The 27,135-nt window shown below is 48.4% G+C and overlaps 2 protein-coding genes across 4 annotated transcripts in view; one reads left to right on the top strand and one right to left on the bottom strand.

The window, feature by feature from the left end:
• Window positions 1-1,018, top strand: part of ROBO3 (roundabout guidance receptor 3) — a 310,469-nt gene extending 309,451 nt beyond the window's left edge. Inside the window, 1 exon segment of the mRNA XM_033171318.1 lies at window positions 491-1,018. Within this exon segment, the coding sequence (XP_033027209.1) occupies window positions 491-502 (12 nt within the window). The 3' untranslated portion in view covers window positions 503-1,018.
• Window positions 1,019-15,750: 14,732 nt separating this feature from the next.
• The window catches only part of ROBO4 (roundabout guidance receptor 4), a 93,893-nt gene continuing 82,508 nt past the window's right edge, over window positions 15,751-27,135 (bottom strand). The window contains exons 19-20 of one of the 3 annotated variants that reach the window (XM_033171790.1): window positions 21,342-21,611; window positions 15,751-16,222 (exon numbers count right to left, since the gene is read on the bottom strand). In XM_033171790.1, coding sequence (XP_033027681.1) covers window positions 16,056-16,222; window positions 21,342-21,611 — 437 coding nt within the window. In that variant the 3' untranslated portion in view covers window positions 15,751-16,055. The remainder of the gene's footprint in view (window positions 16,223-21,341; window positions 21,612-27,135) is intronic. The other 2 variants (XM_033171789.1, XM_033171791.1) reach the window with 2 other exon arrangements.

Below are 27,135 nucleotides of genomic sequence, written 5' to 3'. Positions count from 1 at the left end.
TGACAGAAGAGATAACAGAACCAGTTTAAGCCAGCGGCACTCAGCTTCTCTGAAGGAATAACCCAAACATCACGAACCCTCTGCTTGCTTCTTTCACAGAGAGAAGCTCCCAGAACCCTCTTGAATTAAGTAGAATAGGAAAGAATTCTACATATCAGATCAATCCTTTCTGCACTAAGAAATGCAAACTGACAGGTAGCGGCAGGTAGGGTGGGGCAGGCATCCCTGCTTGTGGGTGGCTGGTTTGCACACACACCCCACACACACACAATCGTGCACCTAGGGTTACAGCCCCCCCGGCCCCCTCAACCTACACCCCTGCCCACAGGCATCAGGTTGGACACTGTGAAAACAGGATGATGGATTAGATGAGACACTGGCCTGATCCAGCAGGCTCTTCTATGTTCTTATGTCCTACGGGAAGGAAGAAAGGCAAGTGAAGAGCAGGGGCAGATCTTGCTGATATCCCCCTCTCCCTTTCTGCTTTCAGGAAAAGAGATGAAACCAGATGGAAGTCAGCGGGGGGGAAGCGAGGCCTACGAAGGAAGTGGCAGCCGCAGACTTTGGGCCAGGAAGTGGGGGGGGGGGTATTTCTGTGCTTCTAATTTATGATCCCTCTGAAGAAGCCGCATGACCTGGCCCCTTTGTAAATAAGTTTGTTCCCTGGAGGTTGGCAGTCCCTGGGAGCCAAGGAAGCTGTATTTATAAATCGTTGCAAAAGGGACCGTCGAGTCTCGGGCCTCGGAGGGCCTGCTTTTGGAAACATTGGCATTTCTGCAACTGGAGGGTTTGGGTCCGATGGGAGAGGGGACGGGAGGAGGCAGTGGGGAAGGGGGGTTTGCCCTCCGCCATCCTGCTAAGGGTGGGCATTGAGAGCAGCCCATCCCACCAAGCACATGCTCGGATATTGCCCAGGTGCTCAGTCCTGCTGGCCACATGGCAGGGGACAGCAGGTGTTTCTTTGGTAGCTAATGAATCCTTTTGTAAAATGACCAATAAAGCTGTTTGTTAACCTGGATCTCGCAGAGTTCTCTTTCCTTTCGCTCCTCTGATGCAAAGCATCTCATCCTGTTGGTGAATCCCGGAGTGCAGCCTGTGCAAAGCTTCTTTGTGCAAGGCAGGTAACTTGCCTATCTAAGCCACCTTTGAGAAGCCAGTTCTATGCAGAAAAGCTCAATAGGAAATTGGAGCAACCTGCCTTCTTGGGGTGTGAACTCTGCGTGAGCACTCTGTGTTATACTAAGTGAAGTGGCCATCATCTGGAATTGACAAAGCTATGTGCATTTCCAGGGGGAATCCCTCTATGCCAGGGGTCAGAAAACTTTTTCAGCAGGGGGCCAGTCCACCATCCCTCAGACCTTGTGGGGGGCCGGACTATATTTTGAAAAACAAAATGAAGCAATTCCTATGCCCCACAAATAACCCAGAGATGCATTTTAAATAAAAGGACACATTCTACTCATGTAAAAACACACTGATTCCATGACCGTCAGCTGGCCAGATTTAGAAGGCGATTGGGCCAGATCCGGCCCCTGGGCCTTAAGTTTGCCTACGCTTTCTAATTTAGTTTGTTGCCATTCCTTAACTCAGCAATCTTAAACCTTGGATGGCCATCTGCCATGGATACTTTGGTCGAAATTCCTGCATTGCAGGGAGTTGGACTAGATGACCCTTCTGACTCTACAATTCTATGATTCTACATTTCACCTTTGTACTATTGTCTACTTTCTACACACATTCTCACTCACCTTCCTCTATCCTCCATAAAGGTAAGCAAGAGGCATCATCAGGGTTCAAGAACGCATTCCAAACAAGAAAGAATGGTTGAGGTGCAGAGCAGAGTCAATGAGGGGTGTGCCCCAAGGAAGAGACCCAAGGGCTGGACTGAGAAGCTTGGGGGGGGGGGAACAGTTGTCCCCCAGGCCTGAAGTTCCCCATACTTGATCTAAGCCGTGGATGGTATGCATTTCTCAAGAGTACTTGTTTTCAGTCCATAGGTTTTACAAGATCAAGTCAATATTGCCCCAACCTGTGGGCTGACTCTCAGCCCTGCCATCAGCCCAAGACATCTTTGGACAACTGTCAGAGCCTCAGTGTGGCGGCAGGGCCCTCCGCCATGCCAGTGCGTACCCCGGGCCCCTTTGCTGAGCAGCTGTAGCCACTGCTTTAAATTTCCCACAACACCAGGAGCATTGTGGGGAATTCAAAATGGCAGCCACCTGCCGCTGATGACAATGCACCTGTTGTTGGATGCTTCTACCAGGTAAGCCTACAAGGGTCCACCCACACGAGCCCAAGGGTGTATGTAGAATCTCGCCTGAATATCAAGCACACTAGCTCTCCAGATAGGCTAAACAGCCAGAAATTACTTCAGCCGTCTGTCAGGAGGGAGAAAAAATGTGAAATGGAAGTAGGTGGTCAAGCCAGTTCCTGTCAGATGGCGGATGCTGATGCAAGGCAGCAGACCAGCCAAACTGCCTTGGGTTTTGGCCCAGCACAAACGGCGACAGCCTGCCCAGTCACTCAGGGTCACTTGTCCATAAATGGTGCTCAATTTACCATGAGCACAGCAAGCTGCACTGGGGCTTTGAGAAGAATTTGCAGAGAACAAGGATCAACTGGCACCTCTTCCGCTACTGTCTAGCAAAAGAGATTTCAACAGTGCCCAAATCTTGTACCAGGAAGGCCTGCTGCTCCTGCATGTAAACTTGGGTTTCCACCTCGTGAGTTGGAGGGGATGGCCACCTCTTTGATTCCGACTTGTCGGGGTTTGGGTGCTGGAGCTCCTCGTGCACAAACTTGGACTGCTCATGCACGAGGTACCAGTAGCGGGGAAAGCGGCCAGCGTTCCACGTGCTTGTGAGCACGGGCGCCGGCCAAGTCTCACAATCCGAAGGAAGCTGAGTAAGCCGAGTGATGACTCCGAAGGTGCATGAGTTCTTAATTGCCTTCTAAATAAAATATTGCCTCGAGAAATAGAAGATACCCTGACTCTGAATAGGTAGATCAACTCAAGGAAATTAAAATTTTACCTTAAACCTTTTACTCCCCTTTTACCCCAAAGAAAGACAGACACCGGTTATATCTTTAGTGGCTTTGGCAGAACCCGCGTAGGCTCGTCCCCTAAGCTAAGTTCTCCTAAGCTCAAAGTCCCTGCGCACCCAATCTTCCGCGAGGGTAACTAAATAATACTAAAACCGAAATATCTTCCGCAAGCCTAGCCCTAGGCTAAACCTAAAAGAAACCTAACTAAAGCTAAACCGAATGATCTTCCGCGATCTAACTCTAACTAAAGGAAAAACCCATCCAACCCATCCAGCCCGCTCCCAATACCCTTAAACTAAACTTGACTTCAACTAAAACCCAACTAAAGCAAAACGTGAATGAACCCGCCTAAGCGGGGAGCCTCAGCCTTTTATTTAGGAACAAACGTGACATCATGATCAATGCCTCAACCAATAAAATCACTGTTGCTGCCCTCCAAAAAGGCGGGAAGCAAGTTTAACGCTCATTAATAACTTTGAACATGACCGGAACTATAAGATAAAGGTGGATTAATCTCATTGGTGAACCAAACTATTCATTCTTACTTTCGCTTTCGCTTTTGCGCGTAGTAATACCAAAAAGTAGTTCCCGAAAACCTCATTAAACAATTAAATAAATGTGGATCCTATGGCGGATCCGTGCAACGTATTCCGACACCGACTCCCTGTTCTTCTGCCTTTATCAGCAGCCCAGCATTTTAGCAGGTGGAGCTCCTCCCCCCTCCCCCCCGGTAGGCATGGAGATAAAATGATGGAGAAAGTACCACTGGCTTCATTTGGGCATGTTCAAGGCCCAGGAACAGGGCCAGCAGAAAAGCTGGCAAGCCTAGTAACCCTCTGTGAACTGTTAACAATTAGAGGCACGACACAATTGGGAACACGATTTAATTGATAAATCGTGTGATTTTTACGGTGCCATCCTCTGCGTGTTTACTCAAAATTAAGTCCTATTGTGTTCCATGGGGCTTACTTCCTGGTACAAGTGTGCTTTATGATTGCGGCTGGGTGGAACTGTTGTAGGACCCACACCCTCTGCCTGGAGGGGGTTAGGAATGCATAGAGGTCCTTCCCCACCAGTGGAGAACACTAACCAGTGGCGAGGGCACCTCCAATGTAGAGATCCTCACTACAGCCACAGAAGACTCCATGGTTTAAGCTCTACTGCTGATGGTGGACCCTCAAATGGATACTGGAGCCTCTCCGATTCCATTCCTCAAATGAAGTGCCAGGATTGAGTCTTCCTCCTACATTAGATTGCAAGTGGCATAAGTATTATACACCTGGACCCATTGAAGGGAGGAACACTTCTGTAAATCCATTGCTGGAGGAGAAATGCTAGGTCCCCCCACCCTACAGACCTCCCACTTTGGCCAATGCAAAATGGCTGACTTTGAAAGGGGTGGTAGATTTGCCACATTGCCCAAAACCACTCTCAATTTCCCATGTATGATTGCAACAAGCCAACGATTCCATCAATCAAATGTCCATCTATGTAAAAGCAATAGTTTTGAAACCAGAAAAATACTCTCTGTGTTTTTAGATGGCAGATGCATATGACAAAGGAGACATTAAAAAAGGCCCCATCATATTCTATTATTTTTGGAAATATTTTGTAACTTTTAAAGCTGCTTTTATCATACTGTGTTCAAAACCTTGGGACATAAGTGGAAGGCTTATTATTATTATTATTATTATTATTATTATTATTATTATTATTATTATTATTATTTTGCCTTAGAAGAGGCTTTCCCTCCTGTTTGGATGCTTCTTTTAAGATTATGCTTGCCATCCACAGCTTTTATAACATCCTAAATATAATGGCTCGAAAAATCCACTTTCTGCCATAGACGGGTGTTGCTATATCTCAAACCAAGCACTCTGATGTAATCCTTTAAATGTCCAAGACACACAGCAGGTGAGTGAGGAGGTCAGATTGCAAACTGAATGGACGGTAGAAGCTGTGGCTGCCTTGTTGCCTACTGTGGCAAAAGATTTCAAGAACCTATGTGTGGTGTCCAGGTTGCAAACTGGCAACCTTCAGCCTATTCAGTGCCCTCATGAAATGAAAGGGTGCAGAAGTTACTGGGAAGTGGAATGAGCCTGCTGGGGAAAAATCTTAGCATGCACCCTCTTTTCCCCTGTGTCACTTTTTAGGCAGCTTGCAACAGGAATTCTGGCTGGATTTATTTTCCCATAGATAGGGTTACTATACGTCCAGGATTTCCTGGACATGTCCTGTTTTGGGGGGGCAGCACCCCTATCCGAGTGGCTTTTTGCCTTTTGGATTAAAGGTCCAGGTTTGGGGGCTTTTATTCTTGTGTTTTGGGTTTTTTTAAAACAAAATTGTGGGGCACACGCATGCTCAGAGGACGCTGTGCCCCTAAACAGGAAGGTCTGGGTGGCCTGGAGCAGCCTGACGGAGGTCGCACTAGGCTTGGTGTTGTTTCTGGCAGCTGCCAGGCCCTGCGCAGCCTTTCTGGGGTTGCACAAGGCCCCACACCAGTCCTGGCAACTGCCAGGCCTTGCGCGATGTCCCCGGGGCCGCTCAGCCTCCCATCATGAGCAGGAGGCCAAAGATAGCAAAGATTAGTGAGGGGAGAGAAGAAGGGGGGGTGCAAGCAGGCGAGGAAGGGGTTGGCAACAGGGAGGGGGCAAGCGAGGGAGATTAGGGATAGTGGGGGCGTGCCCCATGGGGGGGGGCTTTCTGGGCTTTTCATCCACGGAATATGGCAACCCTACCATAGATACTCCCATGGCTTAGAAAATGGAAGAATGCATCTGCTGCAAGGTTTCTAAAAGCAAGAAGTGGCATGCGCTTTTGGCTGCTCTTGATTGGGGACCAAGGGTGGGTGGCAGAGTGCCCATCTGCGCAAGACCCTGAGCCAGATTCTGCAGTGGGAAGGAGGGAGGGACACATGCACACATTGTGCCTCTTTTGCTCATGGTGTGGCAAAGCAAGGATTTTTTTATTTTATTTTTTTTGTTGGAGCTTTCTGCAACTGAAAGGCACCTTGAGAGGCTGGTGCCAGGGAACTGGGCTGTGGAAAAAGCCCAGGGTTGATTTGTTCAGGGAAGTAACACTTTTGCAATTTATCCTCCCGCTGGGAGTGCAGTTCCCCCCCCCCCACTCCCTTCTCCACTGCAGCCAGTGATAAATGGGCTTGTGGTCAGTAAATCAAAGAGAAATTCTGCTTAGGAAATGACATGGCTGCTTTTGGCAGAGGGAGATGGATGGTTGGCTGGCAGCGGAGACTTGGCTTGTTTGGAAAGGACACCAGCCACCCCACAGCTTGTTTCTATTGGAGTAAGAGGAGTGAAAGAGAGAAAGCACACACACACACACACACACACACACACACACACACACCAGGGAAAGTGGAACATGCCCCTTTCCTCTTCTCACATCCATGGGAAGAGGAGCAGAGTCATAGCTTAGTGACAGAACATCTGCCTGGTTAAGTCCCTGGCATGTCCAGGTAGGGTTGGCAATGTCTGCTGTCTGAAATCCCAGAGAACTGCTTCTACTCAGTGTAGGCAATACTGACCTAGATAGAGCAATGGTACGACTCAGTGGACAGCAGTTCCCAATGTTCCTATTTCCCCCAAGCCTGTTGGGTCCCTGGACACCCATTCCCCGGGTTCGTCTTCCGTGCTTTCAGATCAGGGTGTTGCAACATTTCTCTGAAGCTGGTCTGGGGCCGGATGAAGCTCTTGGGTCCCCAAGATTCTCTCCAGACCATGGACCTTGGCAGGCATGCTGAGGACCCCTCCTTTTGCCCTGCCTCAAATCCTAGAGAGCCACTGCCAGTCAGCATCAAGAATGCTAAGCCAGATGACCCAAAAGGTCTGTATAAAACAGCTTCCTGTGCTCTTTGAGGCAGTGTGCTTATACTACCCCTCCAAGAATACCATCATGAGTGCCAAGGAATAGCCCAAGGAGCTGGGAGGCTTGGAGTGGATGCAGAAATCCCCCCTGGGGCCACAGTAATGTGATTCTGTAACGGCATGTCTTGCTAACCCTGGTCTTAGGTACCGAGAGAAAGCGTCTAAAAGCTGGACGAGAAGCTTTGCAACCCCGCGCTTCATAATCCCAGCCTTCATCCCTGCAAGCAGAGGATTTCCCCCCAGCTTACTGCAAAGAGGGGCAGAGGTGTTTGGAAAGCAGCAGGATTTATGGCTTCAATTATTTTCCTTGCACCAAAGTCTGCTTTAATAAGCAATGCAACAACATTGTGTGTGTGTGTGTGTGTGTGTCTATGCATTTGTAGGTCAGGCACCATCCAGGCCAAAACAGTGCTGTAATACAGGTCAAGTAAGCCATGCACTGCAGAGTGGAGAGAGGAAGCTGGGGAGGATGATTGAGAGAAGGGCTCGTAACAGAGTGAGGGAGATGCTCATTCCTGACCAGCAGCTCCAGGTTTCTGCTGTCCTCGGCCATGAGATCTTTGGTGTCATAGTATAAGGTGGAGCCTGGTCTGGGGCTTGAGATGTAAGGAGGCAGAGATTTCTGTCCCATCTGGGGTTCATTCCAATCCACACTATTTCTGTTCCACTACAGTTCGGTTTCTGCTAAAACCTACAACTCTTCAGCTTGCAACGGCCAAAATACATGTAATTAATTATGCAATTAATTTCAATGGAAGGGAGATGTTAAAACAATGCAGAAGATAAGGTAATTATGTAACATTCATGAGCTAAACATACAAACACCCCCCAGAATGATGGCAAATACTGCTCTGATCCATTTTTTTTGTGATTTTTGTCCTGACCAGGGTTCAAATCCCAAATGAGCCATGAAGCTCACTTAGTGACCCTCAGGCTGGTCACTCACTCTTAGCCTAACCTGTGAGGATAAAATGGGGAGGAGGAACCTAGGTACACCACCTTGAGTTCCTTGAAAGAACTGTAGTAAATAAAATAAAATAAAATAAGAAGTGTGTAAGGTTAAGGTAAAGGGACCCCTTACCATTAGGTCCACTTGCGGATGACTCTGGGGTTGCGATGCTCATCTCGCTTTATTGGCCGAGGGAGCCGGTGTACAGCTTCCGGTTCATGTGACCAGCATGACTAAGCCGCTTCTGGCGAACCAGAGTAGCGCACGGAAACCTATTTATCTACTTGCACTTTTGGGCGTGCTTTCGAACTGCTAGGTGGGCAGGAGCTGGGACTGAACAACGGGAGCTCACCCCAACGCGGGGATTCGAACTGCCGACCTTCTGATCAGCAAGCCCTAGGCTCTGTGGTTCAACCCACAGCGCCAACCGGTCTCGCAGTAAGTCTGTAAACTTCTATGCAATTAGGTTTTTCTGCCTCATCTAACCATGAACATCCGTAGATGATATGAGGCCAGGTGAGCTGTGCATTTCAGGGCGGGCATTCCCCCCCCCAACCTGGGCTGCTGCTTCACACAGATCATAGAATCATAGACTTGTAGAGTCATAAGGTACCCCAAGGGGCCCCGCAGCCTGACCCCAGCTTCTGATCCCACGTGGCCGATTGCAGAGTCAACAAAATTGGTGGCTGACTTCATCCTGCGGTGGCAGCTGTCCCAAATGCTACAGCCGAATCTCCTGAGCTCACAGATCTTCCTGCCTGCAGATGCTAAACTCATCATCAGCGATTGCATTAAGCTTCTGTTCTGTGATGGAAGGGATGTTTACGTAATATATAGAAGGAAACTGGGGAGGCCGGGGGGGGCAGTTGGCTTGGCCACACTTAATGAACACAAAAGGTTTGGGTTTCCAAGCTCTCTGCTAAGCAGCTGCCTGTGTTTATTTAGCCCCTCTCCAACAGGAAACCCCTCTGGAGTTCCCTGATTAAACCAGATGGGCCCCCCAAACGCTGCCAAGATCCTCTGGATGCCTGGCAAAAGGAAGGCAAGAGGCCGCTGAGAGTTTCGCCTTGTGCGACTCCACGTCGCAATGGTACCAGGAAGTCAGTGGCTGCTAATATCCCTTCTTCCTCCTGCATCAGTACAGTGTCCACTTCCTCTTATGCCAGAGGTCTCTGGAAATTGTGGGAATGTTCAGGGATGCAGGAGAGGATGTATTGTTTGATTATATTCTTTCCAACTTGTGTTAACAAGTTCCACAATTTAGCAGAGTAACATTACCCTTTTTATACTGACACAGCGGATGCGTTTGCTCAGGCTCGCTAAAGCCTCTATAATAACTGTCCTGGTATTTCCCCCTTATTCCCTCATAAAAGATAAGACACGACACAGACTTCTATAAAAGTATAAAAAGAGTTTACTCACACATTCTGTTCACAATTGGCTCCCAGAAGGCAGACATAGCTTAGAAAAGTAACATACACCTGGAAACTATCCCATAAGGGGACAGCCCCTTTGCCCTCTCTTGCCTGGAAGCCAAGAGAGCATCTTAAGCTAAGCAGATGCTGCTTCTTCGATGAATGTGGTCAGATAGAGAGAGATGGCGGCCAGTCCTATGCTTTTGTTACCCACACAGGTGAGGCCATGCCCACCTCTAGTCACATACAGAGGAAGTCTGTAGGAGAAACAGGGAAGTTCCGACTGGCTGGTGCAGACATCCCCTTTTATGTCCATTCTAGGGATGTTGTACTTGACTGCTCTTGTGTTTCACATCCCACAGAAATGTGGGGCACAGACATCCACCCATGGCTTCCTCTCCAAGAATCCAGGGAACTGTAGCTTGTTAAGAGAGCTGGAAATTGTGAGGGGCAAACTACAGTTCCTGGGATTCTTGGGGAGGGGAGCCATGGGCAAGATTCACCTAGCATGCTCTGCCAACAGAAGGACTTCCAGCTGCACAATGGGACTTCTCCCCCTCCCATGTTCCTTCTCCTCCTTCAGACAGTGAGTCTCCCCCAGCCTTGCATGAGATGCTGGGGAATGTATCTGGGACCTTCTGCATGCAGAATGGTTGCGCTGTGGCTGAGCTATGACCTTGCACCATATCCCTTGCACCGGCCCTGGTTCTGGGAACTCCTTCCTAAAGTTTGTGTCACTGAATCTCCTCTTGAGTGCCTTTGTCATTTATCTGGATTCAGCTGCCTCTTCAGGGTCTCTGGAAATTAAATCTCGAGAGGAGGATAGCTGCATCTTGTCTCCACTGCCCTTGTCAGTAAATGCATGTAGAGGGCCATTGGCACAGCAGAGAGAGAGAGAGAGAGAGAGCGCAAAGAGCACACAATTTGCATAAAATGTGGGTATGCTAATCCATTGGTCTACAGCTTGCAAAGGGGCGAGCCTTAGCAAGTGCCCAGCCATGCCTAACCCTGACAGTGACCTTGCCAATGCTACAGAACATTGAGGGGGAATAGGAGGCTGCTGCTCCATTGTAAGCTTGTTCACCTGCAAACCTAAGGTGGCCAGTCAGGCAGGAGGAAGCTCAATGAGCTTCCATCGTACCTGGAATAACTTCTGGCAATGGTGGTCTTAGCTAGGCTCTGTGCACCATTTAATACTTAGCATTTACAGACCCTCCAAGTGTCCCTATTTTCCAGGGACAGTCCCATATTTACAGAAGCCACCCCAGTTTCTGAATTGATCCCAGAATGTCCCGCTTATCCTTAGGTATGGAGTTACGGGACCCCCGAGCCAAGGAGATAAGTAACAATACAACCTTTCGAAGACATATGTCCTGTAAAGGGACATTTTAAAATGTTTAATGTTTTATTATGTTGTTATATATGTTGAAAACTGCCCAGAGTGGCTGGAGCAACCCAGTCAGATGGGTGGGGAATAAATAATAAAGCAGTTGTTGTTGTTGTTGTTGTTGTTGTTGTTGTTTTGGAATAGGGCATCCCAATTTACATAAGAGAAATGTCAGAGCGTATGCATTTGTGCCACTTTCAACATCCTTGATCTCAGTAACCATTGCAACAACACTGTAATGCAGGCCACTACCGTTATCCCAATATGACAGGTGAGGAGGCTGAGACTGAGCAAAAGCATATTTGCTAGAAGCCCCCTTGTGAGTCTGTGGCAGAGGTAAGAATTGCTCCAGGGACATTCTCATTTCCTGCTCAGTCTCTTTGCCTCAATGTGGGCAGCTCAGGGTTTAGCAATATCATTTTCTGCGAGAGAAGCAAGCAGGAGAAACCCTGAGCCATCAATAAGCCAAGAAGATGCTGCAGAAGGGGACCAATGGTGGGCCAAGCAAATGGTGCCTTGTTCCTCCCTAATGGTAATTGATGCGGTTGAGTAATTAGGCCAGGCTGCTCACAGAGGCAGAACTTCATGCCCAGCTCTCCCGCCGCTCAGCCAATGTCCCGAAAACACCAAATCCAATTAGCTCGTCTTAAGAAGCAAAAGCTCTGCTCATAAAATTATCATTGCGGCCATAAAATTATCCATCCCTCTTCTCAAACTGAGCACAAGCACTTAACTCCCTGACCCTTTCTTGGCTCACTGAAGGCTGTGGGTCTGACCGGAATACAAAAATACCGAAAGCCCAACCACCTTTCGGTTTCTGCGTTGAGCTCGGCGAGGTGTCGGGGCAACTGTATGGGTGGAACATGTGAACCTACCTGGCCAGTATTTTCAAATGATGGCATGTAAGAACCTAAGTGCTCTGCTGGGCCTCTCTAGCCCAACATCCTGTGTTCCCACCACGGCCAGCCAGAGGACTACTCCAACAGACTCCTCTTATGTTCCTATGTTCTTATTTCCCATATAAGCAGGATTTAGGGAGAGATGCCATCCCCCTCTCACTTGGAGAGGCTTTATTAATGCTGCTTAATACAAAAGGAGGGTTCCCCCCAACAGTTTAGAATCTTTACTGATATGCATAAATGTATCTGTATGACACATATTACACCAATCCTGTTTGAACGTATTACACCAATTCTGGCCAGGCTGCACTGACTGCCAATTAGTTTCCGAACCCAATTCAAAGTTGTTGTTGTTGTTGTTGTTGTTGTTGTTGTTGTTGTTGTTGTTGTTGTTCTTCTTCTTCTTCTTCTTCTTCTTCTTCTTCTTCTTCTTCTTCTTCTTCTTCTTCTTCTTCTTCTTCTTGTTATCTTCTGCCAACCTAGCAGTTTGAAAGCATGCCAGTGCAAGTAGATAAGTAGGTACCGCTGCGGTGGGAAGGTAAATGCCGTTTCCGTGTGCTCTGGTTTCCATCACGGTGTTCTGTTGCACCAGAAGCGGTTTAGTCATGCTGGCCACATGACCCGGAAAGCCGTCTGTGGACAAATGCCGGCTCCCTTGGCCTGAAAGCGAGATGAGTGCTGCAACCCCATAGTTGCATTTTCAATCAAATAAACCAAAGGCCTGGTTAAGAAGGAATGTTTTTGCCTGGCGCCTAAAGCTGTATAATGATGGCACCAGGCGAACTTCCCTGGGGAGAGCATTCCACAGATGGGGAGCCACTGCAGAGAAGGCCTGTTCTCGTGTTGCCACCCCCTGGACCTCTCAAGGAGGAGGCACATGAAGGAGGGCTTCAGAAGATGACCTCAGGGTCTGGGTTGGAAAGAGGCAATACTTGAGGTATTGCAGTCCTGAGCCGATTAAGGCTTTATAGGTCAAAACCAGCACCTTCAATTGGGCCCAGAATCTAAGCCAGTGCAGTCAGACCAGGATTGTTGTAATATGCTCAAACTGTCCTGCCCCGGTGAGCAACCTGGCTGCTGAATTCTGCACTAGCTGAAGTTTCCGAATCGTCCTCAGGTTTTGAATGTTTCTCTTCCACCAGGCCTTTGACTGACTAATATTATACAGCTTTGACTGACTAATATTATACAGCCTTTGACTGACTAATATTATACAGCTTTGACTGACTAATATTATACAGCCTTTTAAATGAGTTTGTGGGAAGTGGGGGTTATTGTTTTGCTGTTTTGTTTTATTTATTTTCATGTTTTTATCCTGTATTTTATTCTATGAACCATCCTGAGGTCTTATGATGAAGGGCAGTAAATATAATATAACATAATATAATATATGTTTAGAAATTAGAAGACGCCTGCTTCTTGGGAGAAAAGCAATGACAAACCTAGACAGCATCTTAAAAAGCAAAGACATCACCTTGCCGACAAAGGTCCGTATAGTTAAAGCTATGGTTTTTCCAGTAGTAATGTACGGAAGTGAGAGCTGGACCATCAAGAAGGCTGATCGCCGAAGAATTGATGCTTTTGAATTATGGTGCTGGAGGAGACTCTTGAGAGTCCCATGGACTGCAAGAAGATCAAACCTATCCATTCTCAAGGAAATCGGCCCTGAGTGCTCACTAGAAGGACAGATCCTGAAGTTGAGGCTCCAGTACTTTGGCCACCTCATGAGAAGAGAAGACTCCCTGGAAAAGACCCTGATGTTGGGAAAGATTGAGGGCACAAGGAGAAGGGGACGACAGAGGATGAGATGGTTGGACAGTATTCTCGAAGCTACTAACATGAGTTTGGCCAAACTGCGGGAGGCAGTGAAGGATAGGCGTGCCTGGCGTGCTCTGGTCCATGGGGTCACGAAGAGTCGGACACGACTGAACGACTGAACAACAACAATATAATATAATATTATAGTGCATATCCATTTAGTGACATACTGGTGACATATTTAGTCAGTCTCTCTCTCTCTCTCTCTCTCTCTCTCTCTCTCTCACACACACACACACACACACACGGATGCAAGAGGCAAAGTTGAAGGACACTTTCTAATCAGGCAAAGTAGGGCTGTGGAGAGGTGTGGCCTGGGGAGAAGTCTAAGGACCAGAAAGAGAGCTGCATTTGGCCTCTGTGCCTGAGGTTTCTAGCCCCTGTATGTAGCTTTTGGGTCTCTTTGAGCAGCTACCATGTATTAAGGTACACTCCTTGTCGAATTCTATCAGTTGTGGGGTCTGGGAAATGGACACCCACATCCTCTAAGGGATGATTTGCCCTGAACCAGCTTCTCCCCAGCTTTCCCTCATCCCCAACCTGGTCAGTTGTAAATACCTCTTAGGTAAAGGATGCAAAGAAGGAAACAACTGGCACATACTTGAGAAAGCACATGCTTTGAAACACTGCGACACTACGAAATGGATTGCATCTTTTGGAAATGTTTCAATTTATTTACACAGTAAGGCCACACGCGCACACACATGAAAAAGTTAGTAGCTGCACCACATCAGGCACAATTAGTAGACATTCGAAAGGAAGAAAATGTTTGCAGCGATGTACACAGTTCTCCTGCAAGAAGGTAAAAACAGAGAAAGCAACAAAGGGCTGCCCAAGTTGAAAATGATTACCAAGTTGCTCTTTTCTCCACTTTGAAGATCCTTCCTTCCTTCCTTCCTTCCTTCCTTCCTTCCTTCCTTCCTTCCTTCCTTCCTCTAATAAAACCACCACAGGCTGCATGGGGACGATGGTGGTGGGGACCTCAGCCCAAACTTTAAAAATACACAGCATTGGCGATCAATAGTTAAGTGGGAGATTAGAAAAAGTGCCCCCCTCCCCAGTAGAAATGTCCTTGCAAGTCAGCAACCCAGATGGTGGCAGAGGTTGAAGGATCCTGGGAAAGAAGCCAATGAAGAAAAGGCCCATAGGGTTTTTCTTCATTATCCTGACACTGATCTCCACCTCAGAGGCCCCTGCGATGATCAGACTTCTGAAGAGTTGCCAATACGGCCAGGAGAAGAAGAAAACACTGGTCGGGCTTTGCTCCTCTCCCTTTTATAGTCCGTTTAATATGCAAGAATCAGCAGGTGAAGTTTTTCCTGTTGCAAAGCTAAATACGTTCAGCTCAGTGGTGCCATCTGGGTAGGACTTTGGGGGCAGATGTCCAGGGATCCATTCAGCTGCAGGAGCGGGAAGGCTCCTAAATGCATCAGTCCTAAATGCTGGCTCAACACATTTTGAAGTTAAGTAATATATATTGCTGTCTAAAGAGGGGAGGGGTGTTAAGAACACAGTCTAAAATTATGCAATTGCACCACTAGATCATCTGCTCAGGACCAGTTCAAAAACTGTAAACTGATATCTTTTTCCCTATCCCCCCAAAAAACTTACACTGGAAGACCAAGGATAAAATGAGAGAAGGTGAATCCCAGGCCTGACTCACTGACATCCCAATCCTATGCATTTTTACTCAGAAGGAAGTCTCACTGTGTTCCATGAGGCTTACTCCCACCTAAGTTTACACAGGGCTGCATGATGCTCAATAGTCCAAACTAGTCTCAAAGCTAAAAAATATATGCAAAGACGATACAGGCAGGTTCCTTCTTCCACATACAGGTATATTATGAGCAATGCTATGGTTGGGGTGGGAAGAGGAGGTTACACAGAATCAGGCCATTGATCCCTCAAACTCAGTGCTGTCATCAGCCCAGGGTTTCAGACAGGGGTTTGGCTCCCCCGTGAGATGCTGGAATGAGAAGAGACTTTCTGAAATTTTGCAAAGGTCCACGGCATGCAGGCAGAACTGGTTCAAGGACTCCCAAGGAACTTCCATGGAAATTCTCCTTCCTAGGAGAGATTACAAATATAATATAAGCTTGGGTTTGTAGACTGGTGAACGTCTACTGGCCAAGAAGAGAGGCTGATTGGAGCTAGGGGATGTCAATTTTGGTTCCCTCGGTTCCTCATTTTTTCCAGTCTTAAATTCTGTTCTCCACATTTCTCCAGCGATTTGCAATTCCTCGTGAAAATTCACCAGCATGCGAATTACTCCTAATAAAGACTTTTTGAAATATTTTTTGCAGGCAATTTCCACTAATATAATTCTTTTTTTGGGGAGGGTATGTTATTTTTGCTAATGTATTCCTTTTTATGCACTCTCTCCCATAATCTGGCCATATTTTGTAAACATTGATTGGAGTAGTGCATTGCAGAATCTTGACAGAGGGCGGATTTCAAAGAATGTCTGGGTTATGGTCTGTGTATCATTTTGAAAAGTGTTAATTTGATCGATCCTCCTCTCAATGCAAACTGAACTGAACGTCTCCCCCATCCCTCTCTGATCCTGACAGACCCCTTTCCAAGGAAGTGCAGGAGGGGCCTGCCTTGATCTGTTTCGTGCACCTTTGTCCCCACACTCAGATGTGCTGTCCGGGCTTCTCAGCGACCCCCTTTGTTTGGCGTGGCGAGCTTTTCCACAACCGGTTCCTCTCCTCTCTTGGGAATGGCAAAGGATCCTGACCCAGAGTCCTGGGTAGCTGTCAGAGGAGCCTTGATGGCCCCAGCTTCTCTGTCTGGATAGCTGCTTGAGTCAGACATGCAGGCACCTGAAAAGAAACAGTCTGTTGCTATTACTGTCCTTTGGGGAAGGGGCAGGGAGGGGTTGTAGCTCAAGCACAAAAAAGGATATTGTTCCAGGCAATACTGACGCACCAGGGCAGGGGCACAGAAGATTTGGGCAAAGCCAGAAGCCGTTGCTTTGACAACCAAGGGAAAAATCCTGTGTGCACATACTGGAGCCGGTCAAAAGCGTGTGCCCAGCAGGCCTCTCTCTGGCGCAAACAAAGGCACTTTTCCTACAGCAGGGCTTTTGCTCAGCATATCCTAGAAGAACCATCTATTTCCCCCCACACCATTGAAAAGAAGCAAAAATAAAATAAAACAAAACATTCAAACAGTGCAACAAGCAGAGAGCTTGCTGCCTTCTGACCGGTAGAAGCAAGGTTAGAACTGCCCATTTTTTTTATGGGCCTTGCACCTCTGCCTTTAACAACAACTTAAGAAGTTTTTTCTCCGTATCATATTAAAAAAAAAAAAAATCTAAACTGCAGTATGGCCTGTGAGTCGTTAAAAGCATAGGAGTAGGAGCAGCAAAACAGAAAAAGTTGACAACTCAAGGGCTAACTCCATGGAAACAGCTCTTTACAACTTCTACTGAAAAGTCTCTGTTTCATATTCCTCCTCCGTCTTCTGCGAGCCCCAACAAATTTCTGAAGAATCTCAGTAAGAGACCTATTAGCTTAGGAAACTGACTCAGGCAGAATTGGTTCACCTAGCACCATATTGTCTACCTTGACTTGGCAGGGCACTCCATAGAGGGATCTGTCCAAGTCCTAACTGGAGGTGCCAGAGCTTAAACTGGGACCATCTACATGAAGAGCAGATGCTCTTCAACCAAGCTATGGCCCCTCAACAGAACTCCTTCCCCAATGCAAAATGTCTGCAGTTAATGAGGGCAGCTACAAACATGTGTCAGCATCTGTTTAAGCATGTGTGCATGCCAGGGCCCATGGGCGCTAATACTGCATTGTCCAGAGGTTCTCACCCTTTTTGAGCCCACAGCTCCCTTGACCAACTACATTTTTTCTGTGGCACCCCTGTGGGGCTCAGGAGACCAGTTATGTCACCCCTTGCCTGCAGAGCTGGCAGCCTCTCGCCCTGTTTCAAACACCCTCCCTGGGGGAGTGTTCCCTCACTCTCCTCTCCTCTCCCTCTCCCTCTCCCTGGGAGTCCTCTGGGCAGCCGTTGCTGCTGCCCCCAGTCTCTGAGCTGTCCCCTCTGCCCCAAGGAGAGCTGCCTCCTCACACTGCCCCACGGGGGCCTGAGAAGAGGATGCCCTCAGCCATAGTGGCCCAACTGAGACTGGCCCAAGGTGAACATGAGGCCAGCACCTTACCTTGGGAGACAGCAGTGGTGGCAGCAGGCGCTGCCGGGCCTGCATGTTGGAAAGGGCACTCAGCTCCCAGGCAGGCCTTGCACACAGCAAGCACAAGAAAGGCCAGCATGGTGCCTGCCTGCCCACTAGTCTTTCCATTCCCAACAGCAAGGGCTGGTGTACTGGCTGGCTTGACTCCCTCACCCACTTGCTTGCTTACTCCAAGGTAGCCTCAGCTCCTGTCAACCAGCACCCCCTGGCCAGCCCCAGAAGCACCATTCTCCAGTGGAGCTTATAACCAGGGCTGCTGTGCAAGCCTTGGGAGGCAGAGACACAAGAGGGAATCAGAGGGAAGGAAAGAGGGACAGAGGCCAGGCCCATGGCACTCCTGACCATCATTCAAGGCACCCCAGTGTGCCACAGCACACTGGTTGAAAACCACTGGCATTGTCCCTCCACATGTCCCCCTCTAGATGTTGCTGGAGAGCCAGAGGTTTCCCAACCTGGCATTAATTGTTGGCTGCCTCTGGTGAATGTGGTGGTACAGACTGCCAAAAACAAAGGCAGAGCAATATAGCACCCACACTGTCATAAGTACGCATCACTGCAGGTCTTGGCCTTCTTGCCAGAGTACATAGGTCACGGTCGGTGACTTAGTTTGTAATACGACAAGTGCTCTCTGTTCGCCTTCAAGGATGCCAGAGAGGCTCAGTGACCTCTGAATACAATGGCCTGCTGGAAACAAACAAACAAACAAACAAACAAACAAACAAGAGGACAGAACTCCTGCACCTTTAAAAGTCATGCAGATGAGGGAGTTTCTGCACATGTAGCTTGTCACCTGCTCAAGTCCCCTATCTAGCTCAATTATTAAAGGTGCGGGAGTTTCCAACAGACCATGCTAATTAAAGGCACAGCAGATTCCTGTCATAGGAATATGGGAAACTGCCTTAGATTGAGGCAGACCAATTGGCCTCTCTTGCTCAGTGTTGTCTATCCTGGCTGGTTTCAGGCAGGCCTCTCTCCCAGCCCTACCTGGACATGCCAGGGATAGAATTTGGGGCCTCCGGCATGCAAGGCAGGTGCTGCAGGACTGAGCTATGAGCCTCATCCGCCTTCCCTCTACAACACAACTCTTGAAGATGCGGGAGCAGCTCTGTCCTGCCCTCTTTTGCACCTGCCTTCCAACCCCCAAATGCCTTTGATGGATGCTTGCTATGATCCACAAGAGGCATCGCTCAGACCTATCTTGGGGAGAGAGGCTGCAGAGTGCCAGAATGTGATCATCTTTTCCTTCCATGTGAGGCTCTGATCCAAAGTGGATATGGCAGGGGGGGGGCAAGGTGCACGGGATACTTCCATCACTAATTGAATCTCTCTTCCTTGCTTGCTGAGGCGCAAAGGTGTGGGAGGCCATCAGTCAGTCAGAGCATTGGAAATCAATAGGTCTTCTCTGTGCCCCCCCCCGCCCCCACCATGGAGCAGTCGTGGGCTGCAGACACAGGCCCCAATTCATCGCACCTCCAGCAACTTATAAGACACACCCACCCAAAAAGAGAGAAGCCACACAGGCAGCTGAATGGGGGTGTCTTTCACCCTATTCCTTCAAAAGCAGGTGGCTTCCAGAAAAATCTGCAAAACAAGCAAAAAATTTGCTGAAGTACAGGAGTTGCAATGACCCAAATCGCCATGTGTGATGCTCTCATGTTGGCTCGCAGAGCAACATCTCAGATCTGGGTCAGGCAGGGTGACCTCTTGCAATTAACAAAGTCTGTGTATCTTGAGTAGCTGAGGAGGCAAGGGCATTTTGGCAGGTGTGGCGATTTACCAAGTCACAGCGCTGCCAGGGGTTGAAAAGCTCCCTCCTATCCTGGCTGTTTAATCTACCCAACTCGTAAGTGCAAAGGAATCTCTCATGTCAAAAGGCTGGCCAACCCCAGGCAAGAGAGTTACGTATGTCCTGTTTGCAATGTACAGACAAGGCCGCTGCAAATCAGGAGAACCATTCTTTCCCCCCCTGCCATTTATTGTCCACAGCAAACCAGATGACAATGCCCTCCCTATTTAGCTTGAATTTCTTGCCGCCTGACTTCCATCAGCTCAGTTCCAGAAGGTCAGGACTTTTAGGGTGCAAACAACATTATTGAGGGTCCAGAGGGCAAAGTCCACCTCCCCACCCTGTCAACTTGACTTGACGGATTGGGATCTCCTTAGATGAACAATTCCCAGTTGGAAGTCAAGCCTCTGGCACAACCAAGCAGAACACAGAAAATTTATGAACTGTGGCAGCAGCAGTGCTCTGAATCAGTGCTGGGGGGGGGGGGAGCCACCATTTACATTTCCCACCATGCTCTCAATGTAAGATCGCTCTAGAACAGGGGTGGAGACAGGGGTGGGGGCCTCCAGCTGTTGCCCTCCAGGTGTTGTCAGTCTCCAAATCCCATCAGCTCCAAGCAGCATAGCCAGTGGTCAGGGATGATGAGAGTAAGTTTCTGGGACCCTGAAGCTGCCCAACAATGCCACATCTGGATGCTGGGCCTGCTCCCAGGCTAGCCAGATGCAAAAGGGGAAAGGACGTCTGTAGCTTTAGTACAGGGGTGGGGAGCAATTTTGGCCTAGTGGGCCAGATCTTTATCTCCTGCCATCCCAAAGGCCAGTGTCGACAGGTAGTGGGGGACAACCCACCTGTCACTCATCTGATGTCATAACGATGACAGGTGATTGACAGATGGGTTGATCCACCCACCTGTTAAAATTGGCCTGTGTGGGTGGGGGGAAGGTAGTGACCAAGGAGGATTAATCTCCATGCGCATCAGCTGGTGCATAGGGATTTCAAGCTGGCTTTTTGCAGGGTAAAGGTAAAGGACCCCAGACAGTTGAAGTCCAGTCACAGACGATTCTGGGGTTGCGGCGGTCATCTCGCTTTACAGGCAGAGGGAGCCGGCATTTGTCCACAGACAGTTTTTCTGGGTCATGTGGCTAGCATGACTAAGCCGCTTCCGGCAAAACCAGAGCAGCACATGGAAATGCCATTTACCTTCCTGCCAGAGCCGTACCTATTTATCTACTTGCAATTTTTTGGTGTGCTTTCGAACTGCTAGGTGGGCAGGATCTGGGACCGAGCAATGGGAGCTCACCCCGTCGCAGGGATTTGAACCGCCGACCTTCTGATCGGCAAGCCCAAGAAGCTCAGTGGTTTAGACAACAGTGCAGGGATCACCCCCCAATTCATTGTTGTTGTTGGCATCTGTCTGTCTCGATAGACAATGGAGGGGATGAAGCCAAACTGCTGTATTAGCAACACTGAAGTGACCTGCCAGAAGAGCAAGCATACACAGAGAGTATGGAGGTCCTGGGCTGCCCAGATGACGACACACACACACACACACACACACACACACACACACACACACCAGCCTCACTGATGTGGTCCAAAGGAAAGCAGAGCATTACGTTGGGCACCAGCTTGGCTGCAGGCGTTGCTGGAATTTATTTGATCCAGCTGCATTTCTACCTTCCCCACACCTGTAGTCACCTGTGACATCAGCTGTAAGGCAGCGAAGCATGGGTTCTGGAAAACATCCCTTGCAGGAGGGCAGAGGTCCCTCCACCTACTTTGGTAGCTGCGTACGAGAGGGTCACCATGGGAGGTGCAGCTTGTCATGCAAGGAGCATCTAGAGAGATGCATCTTCCATGCAACTGTTAAAGTCCTCTTTTGCCCCTGGACTCAACATCTGCTCCACATGCAGGTATTAAGAACATGACAAAAAACAAAACAAAAACCACTTGCCCTTTATCCCCTTCAAGGCAGAAGTGAGTGGCTGGGTTTCTCCCAGCGCTGCTACTGCCGCCGCCTCTCCCTTTCCCAACTCCGGAATGGCGTTCCAGTTCTCAGCCTGCTGCGGATACTTGGCTTCCATCTCATCCACCCAATCTGTGCTCCACTCCCACGCAGGAAGGAGCTGCGATCCGGGAGGCTTCTGCTGAGTTTCCTCTGAGCTCTCCAAGGAAGCGTGTGGTTGCAGGAGTCCGTTGAGAGGGGGTGCTGAAGGCAAAATGTCTGCAAGGGAGAAGAGCAGGCAGGTCACCACGCAATCAAGGGGAGCAGTGATTTCATATAAAGACCAACCACAATCTCAGAGCAGGAAGGGACCTCCAAGGGTCAACTAAGTACAACCCCTTTGCTAAAGAATCCCTGGAAGATGGCCTTCCAACCTCTGGTTGGAAACTTCCAGTGAAGGAGAGTCCACCACCTTCTGATTCATTGCAGCGCTTATAGTGTCTGTCCAGGATGTCAGGCAGGGCTCTTACCCAGTCGTACCTGGAAATGCCAGCGATTGAATCTGGGACCACCTACATGCAAAGCAGATGCTGTATCCCTGCCCTATGTCCAGAACCACCTCCAGGGGATCCCGTTGAACTGCGAAAATAATGACATGATAGCAACCAGATTCGGTTGCCCCGTTCCTTAGTATCTCTCAGACAAGCAAAGCTGTCAAGTTTCAGATTTGAAAATAAGGGATCAGCAGTCTCACCTATCCCGGGAACAGTCACATGTCAGTGGTGGGCGGAGCCAGAAGCAAAAGTGGGCGGAGCAGCAATGTAAACTCCAAGCGGGCTCGGGCTCAGAGCGGAGCAAAGAGGAGGGCAGCCATGTGCTCCACGCAATGGAGCCCCATCGTCTTCTTGTCTGATCCCATCAAAACAGGACAGGAAGCAGCAGCTGCACAAAGGAAGCCAGGCTCCGCCCGCCAGCTAACCCTATTGGCCGGCTGAGGGGCTCGGCGGCAACGGATAGGGGCTGATGCAGGGGGAGGAATACACCCCCCTGTAAGCACGGGAAACGGCTTCCTGCTTTGAGGGCTGAGGCTTTTCTCTCCAAGTAGGCGAGGTCTTCCCACCCAGTCCCTGGCCAGCAGGGGAGGAGCTGCTTCCATTAAAAATGGGAAATTTAAGGGAAATAAAAAATAAGGGAGAGCAGCGGGAAACTGCTTAAAATAAGGGAGAATCCCGGGGAAAACGGGATACTTGACAGCACTGCAGACAAGTCCACAGCAGTTTGTTGGGAGTGCAGAGAAGGGAAAACACCAGAGGTGTTACAGAAAGTGTGTGTGTGTGTGTGTGTGTGTTAATACTACAGGCGAAAGCAACAACACCACATTTCAGGGTTTTGCATTAATAAAATTGGGAATAGCTCTCCACATTCTCTTGGAATCCCTAATGCAATTTCCCATCTCCTCTTTTGCACCTACAAATATGTGATGAAATGGTGGGCCAATAAATCATTTTATTCCCCCTGACTGTGCATTTGACAAGGCAGTTTGGGAGTGTTCAAGGGTTTGCAACCTGTGCAAGATTGCTGAATATGTTCCAGTTTAGAAGTTTGCTTTTTTTCCCCTCGTAGCGTATGTGCATTATGATGAATGCAGGTCTAAGCAGGACAAGGGAAATTAAAATGATTCATGGTCTGGAACAGGAGAATCACTTACAGATATATATATATATTTAAATTAAGCTGTATATAATTTGTATAAAAAAATGAGTAATAAAACAAACATGCTTTTGGGTGGCTCCTAAGACAAAAAAGAAAAAAGATGACAAGCAATGGAATCCTATGCATATCTACTCAGAAGTCAATTCTATTTGTGTCCTCTGGAAATTATTCCCATGTAGATGTGTATAGGATTCCAGCCTAAGTCGGGGCAAAGGGGGTGATAGAGGTTTACAAAATTATACCTGCTGTAAAGAAAGAGAGAACTTTCTTTCCCTCTCAGACATGAAGCTGTTCAGGGGCATTACAAAGACACAGGTACACAAATCTGCATAAAACATGCATTTTCTGATTTATATGCATTGGTGCAAATTTTGACTGAATTTTGCAGGGGTGAAAACAAACTGGCTCTTGCTGAAAGGACTTACTCTGAGCTATGGGCTGCTGATAGGATTATCCGAATGCCTTGTAGGCAGATGGGGCCCATAATCTATTGCCCACGACTTGCTGTGCATGTGCATTTTACAACGAAAACAAGTCCAACGTCCAACATTCACGCACAGACATGCACACACAAACACACACTTATTTTTTTTTCCTTCTTTGCCCAGCAACTGCATGTACAGTGGACACTCGGGTTGCAAATGTGATCTGTGCGGGAGGCACGTTCACACCCCGCAGCATTCACAACCTGCAGCGCTGCTTCTGCACCCCCGCGGGTCACGATTCGGCGCTTCTGCGCATGCGCAAAGAGCGATTTAGTGCGCATGCGCGAGCGCCGAAACCCGAAAGTAACCCGTTTCGGTACTTCCGAGTTCGGCGCGGTGCGCAACCCAAAAACACACAACCTGAAGCGGCCGTAACCTGAGGTATGACTGTACTTACAAGGCCCCAGCTACCACTCAATAGCTGGAGAAACTCCCAGCAGGTGACAGCAATGCTCACCTGACCTCCCACCCAACAGCTGAGTCACTGCTGCTTATCAGGGAGGAAAGAGGGAGAGGCAAGGCAGTAGAGAGGTCAGTGCAGTGCAAAAGCGCTGGGAGAGCTAATTTAGTGTTTCCACCGGGGCATTTGCTCCCATGCTGACTTTCTCCCTCCCAGTAAGCAGCAGGGACTCAGCTGTTGGAAGCTCAGGTGAGCACTACCATCCCGCCATGCCAGCTGCTAGTGGACACACCTCTACAGCGTATCTTTGGACAGATCTACACTGAACATTTAAAGCATATTCAGTGCACATTTAAAGCATACAACTTCTCCCAAAGAATCCCAGTAGTTTGTTGAGGGTGCTGGGAATTTGCAGCTCTGTGAGGGGGGAAACCACAGTTCCCTGAATTCTTTGGGGGAAGCCATGAGCTTTAAATGTGCACTGGGTGTGTTTATTTTCAACTTTTTAATTTTGTATTTTTATACTGTTGTGTCACCGTCCTGGGATCTTACGGAGATGGAGGAGTAAGAAATGTTACTGATGATGATGATATCACTACCTTACATACACAATATCCAGCAAGCCTCAATCCACAGAATCTGTGGCTGGGGTCTCATCGGCCCTGCACTTTGCAGTGCATTGTAAGCAAAAGTTTTGTTTTTACATTTTAATCACATATATAATTAAAACCTTTTTAAAATGTGGGTTGAGGGAGAAGGGGCAGGAGAACTGAGGTTTGGCAGAAAAGACTTGGGGTTTGCTCCCACCCCCAGGCCAACCCCCTCTAACAACGCCCCTACTGCTGCCAGTCTCCCAACTGGCTTGGAATTGGATTGTGCTGCGATGCCAAATGCAGAAATTTGGTGGGATGCCCAAAAGGCTTGTCTGGGGTGGAATCTACACACTTTTTTAAAAAAAAAATGTTGTAAAAATGATTTATTTCAAAACGTTTTGAAAAATCCATTGAATTTTGCATAGCTCACTGTCGCCATCTAGTGCCAGATTTGCATATTGCACTTTGCAACACATTTAAAACATTTTAATTGCTGCTGTTTAGCTGAGTCCAGGGTCAAGCACACTAAGCCTGACCTCACCTCACAATGGGGGCCTGCGTGGGGAGGGGGACAAAGGCAGGAAGAGTTTCAAAGGCATCAGTTAGGAAGGAGCGAAACAAATCCTCCCTCTGCCTTTGAGGGGAAGGTGAATAGGAGCTGCCTCCTGGCCAGTCGCTCAGGGATTTTCAGCATATTTGTGCCCGGAAGCTCTTTCTCCCTTCTGCCATCCCTGGCCTCCCCTCTTTTTCGCTTGCTCCATCAATCTTGTCATTTACGGCCCTCAAAGTTTGCAATACGGGGAGAAGAACTTGAAACAAAAGCCTCGTTCTAACGGCAAGGGAGAATTACTGCCGCGATAAATCAAGCTGCACTTCCCTGGCCGTCTGCCTTGTTATGAGGAACAGAGATTGAATGGAAGGGCCCACAACCTGAGCAGGAGATACCGAATAAATCAACAGGGCTGTCGGCTGAACCGGAGAGTCTAGATCACACCCTGCGTGCAACTGAACTCCACTGTCCCAGAGGGCGTCTCCAAGGAGGGCAAGGCTCTGCTCACACACACTTGTAGAGTTGGCTGTCAGTTGGCTGAGCAGAGCCGGGGGGGGGGGAGGCTCCCCAGGTAGGTTGCACCACCCCAAAAGAGGAAATGCATCTCAGAAGCAAAGAGCAGACTCTCCGAGTGTCCCTATTTTCCAGGGACAGTCCCGCATTTACAGAAGCCATCTCGGTTTCTGATTTGCTCCCAGAATGCCCCGCTTTCTCTTAGGGCGCCCCTATTTTCATCAGATAAATGTTGGAAGGTACGATGTGATCTCTGAGCCAAAGAGATAAGTAACTACGCAACCTTTAGAAGACATCCGAAGGCAGCCTTGTACAGGGAAGTTAAAAAAAATATGTTTAAAGTTTTATTATGGAACAACCCAGTCAGATAGGTGGGGTATAAATATTACTATTATAACAGTTGTACCTTGGTTCTCGAACGCCTTGGTACTTGTACGTTTTGGCTCCCGAATGCCGAAAACCCGGAATTGTTCTGGTTTTTGAATGTTCTTTGGAACCCAAACATCCGGCGCGGCTTCCGAATGAGTGCAGGAAGCTTCTGCAGCTGCACCTTGGTTTTCGGAAGTCAAACGGACTTCTGGAATGGATTACGTTCGAGAACCAAGGTACGACAATATTATTATTATTATTATTATTATTATTATTATTATTATTATTATTACTATTACTATTGAATAAGATGTCCCTGTTTTCATCGGAGAAATGTTGGAGGGTATGAAAGAGGGCAAAAGAAGACGCCATTTGCAAAATAAATATTCATATGCACACAGTGCAAATTTAGAAAGGATTATTGCAACTGAAATAGAAATATGATAGTGGAACATAGTTCAACAGCAGAGCATCCACTTTGCATGTAGAAAGTCCCAGATTCAATCCCCAGAATCTCTACAGAGAGCTGAGAGAGAGCCCTGCCAGGAATCCTGGAAATCCACTGCCAGCCAGGGCAGGAAGTACTGAGCAGGCTCAGTCTAAGATGGTTGAGATCCGTGTGCCACCTGAGCAGGGGCGTACCCAGGATCAAAACTAGGGAGGGCAAGCCATGGTCCCCCCCCCCCCCGGTTTCCCAGAGTTGTCGAACTTTTGGCTGGCGGGGTGGCATGACGTGGGCCCAGGACTTCCGTGATGCAGGGGGCAATAACCAGAGGCGTAGTAAGGTTAGATGCAGGGCCATCTTAAGCATATCCGGCGCCGGAGTACAAAGATCCCTCCGGAGGCCCCCCCCCCATTTCCCATATCATATATTCAACACACATTTAAAGCACATGATTTCACCCAGAGAATCCTGGAAACTGTAGCTCTCCACTCACAGAGCTACAGTTCCCAGGATTCTCTAGAGGAAGTCACGTGCTTTAAATGTGTGGTCTACTCTAGAACTGGCGTCAGCGGCTGAACATCTGCTTGACATGCGGAAGGTCCCTGGTTCAGTCCCTGCATCTCCAGGTATGCTGGAATAGGACTGCATAAAAATCCCAGAGGGCTGTTGTCAGTCAGTGTAGACACTATGGTGCTAGGTAGGCCAGTGATACAACTCTAGTTAAGTTATCCCTCT

The sequence above is a fragment of the Lacerta agilis genome, chromosome 15 (genome assembly GCF_009819535.1).
Source record: "Lacerta agilis isolate rLacAgi1 chromosome 15, rLacAgi1.pri, whole genome shotgun sequence".
Taxonomy (NCBI): domain Eukaryota; kingdom Metazoa; phylum Chordata; class Lepidosauria; order Squamata; family Lacertidae; genus Lacerta; species Lacerta agilis.
The sequence above is the reverse complement of the archived record's forward strand: the minus strand, read 5'-3'. Positions and strand labels throughout refer to the sequence as shown.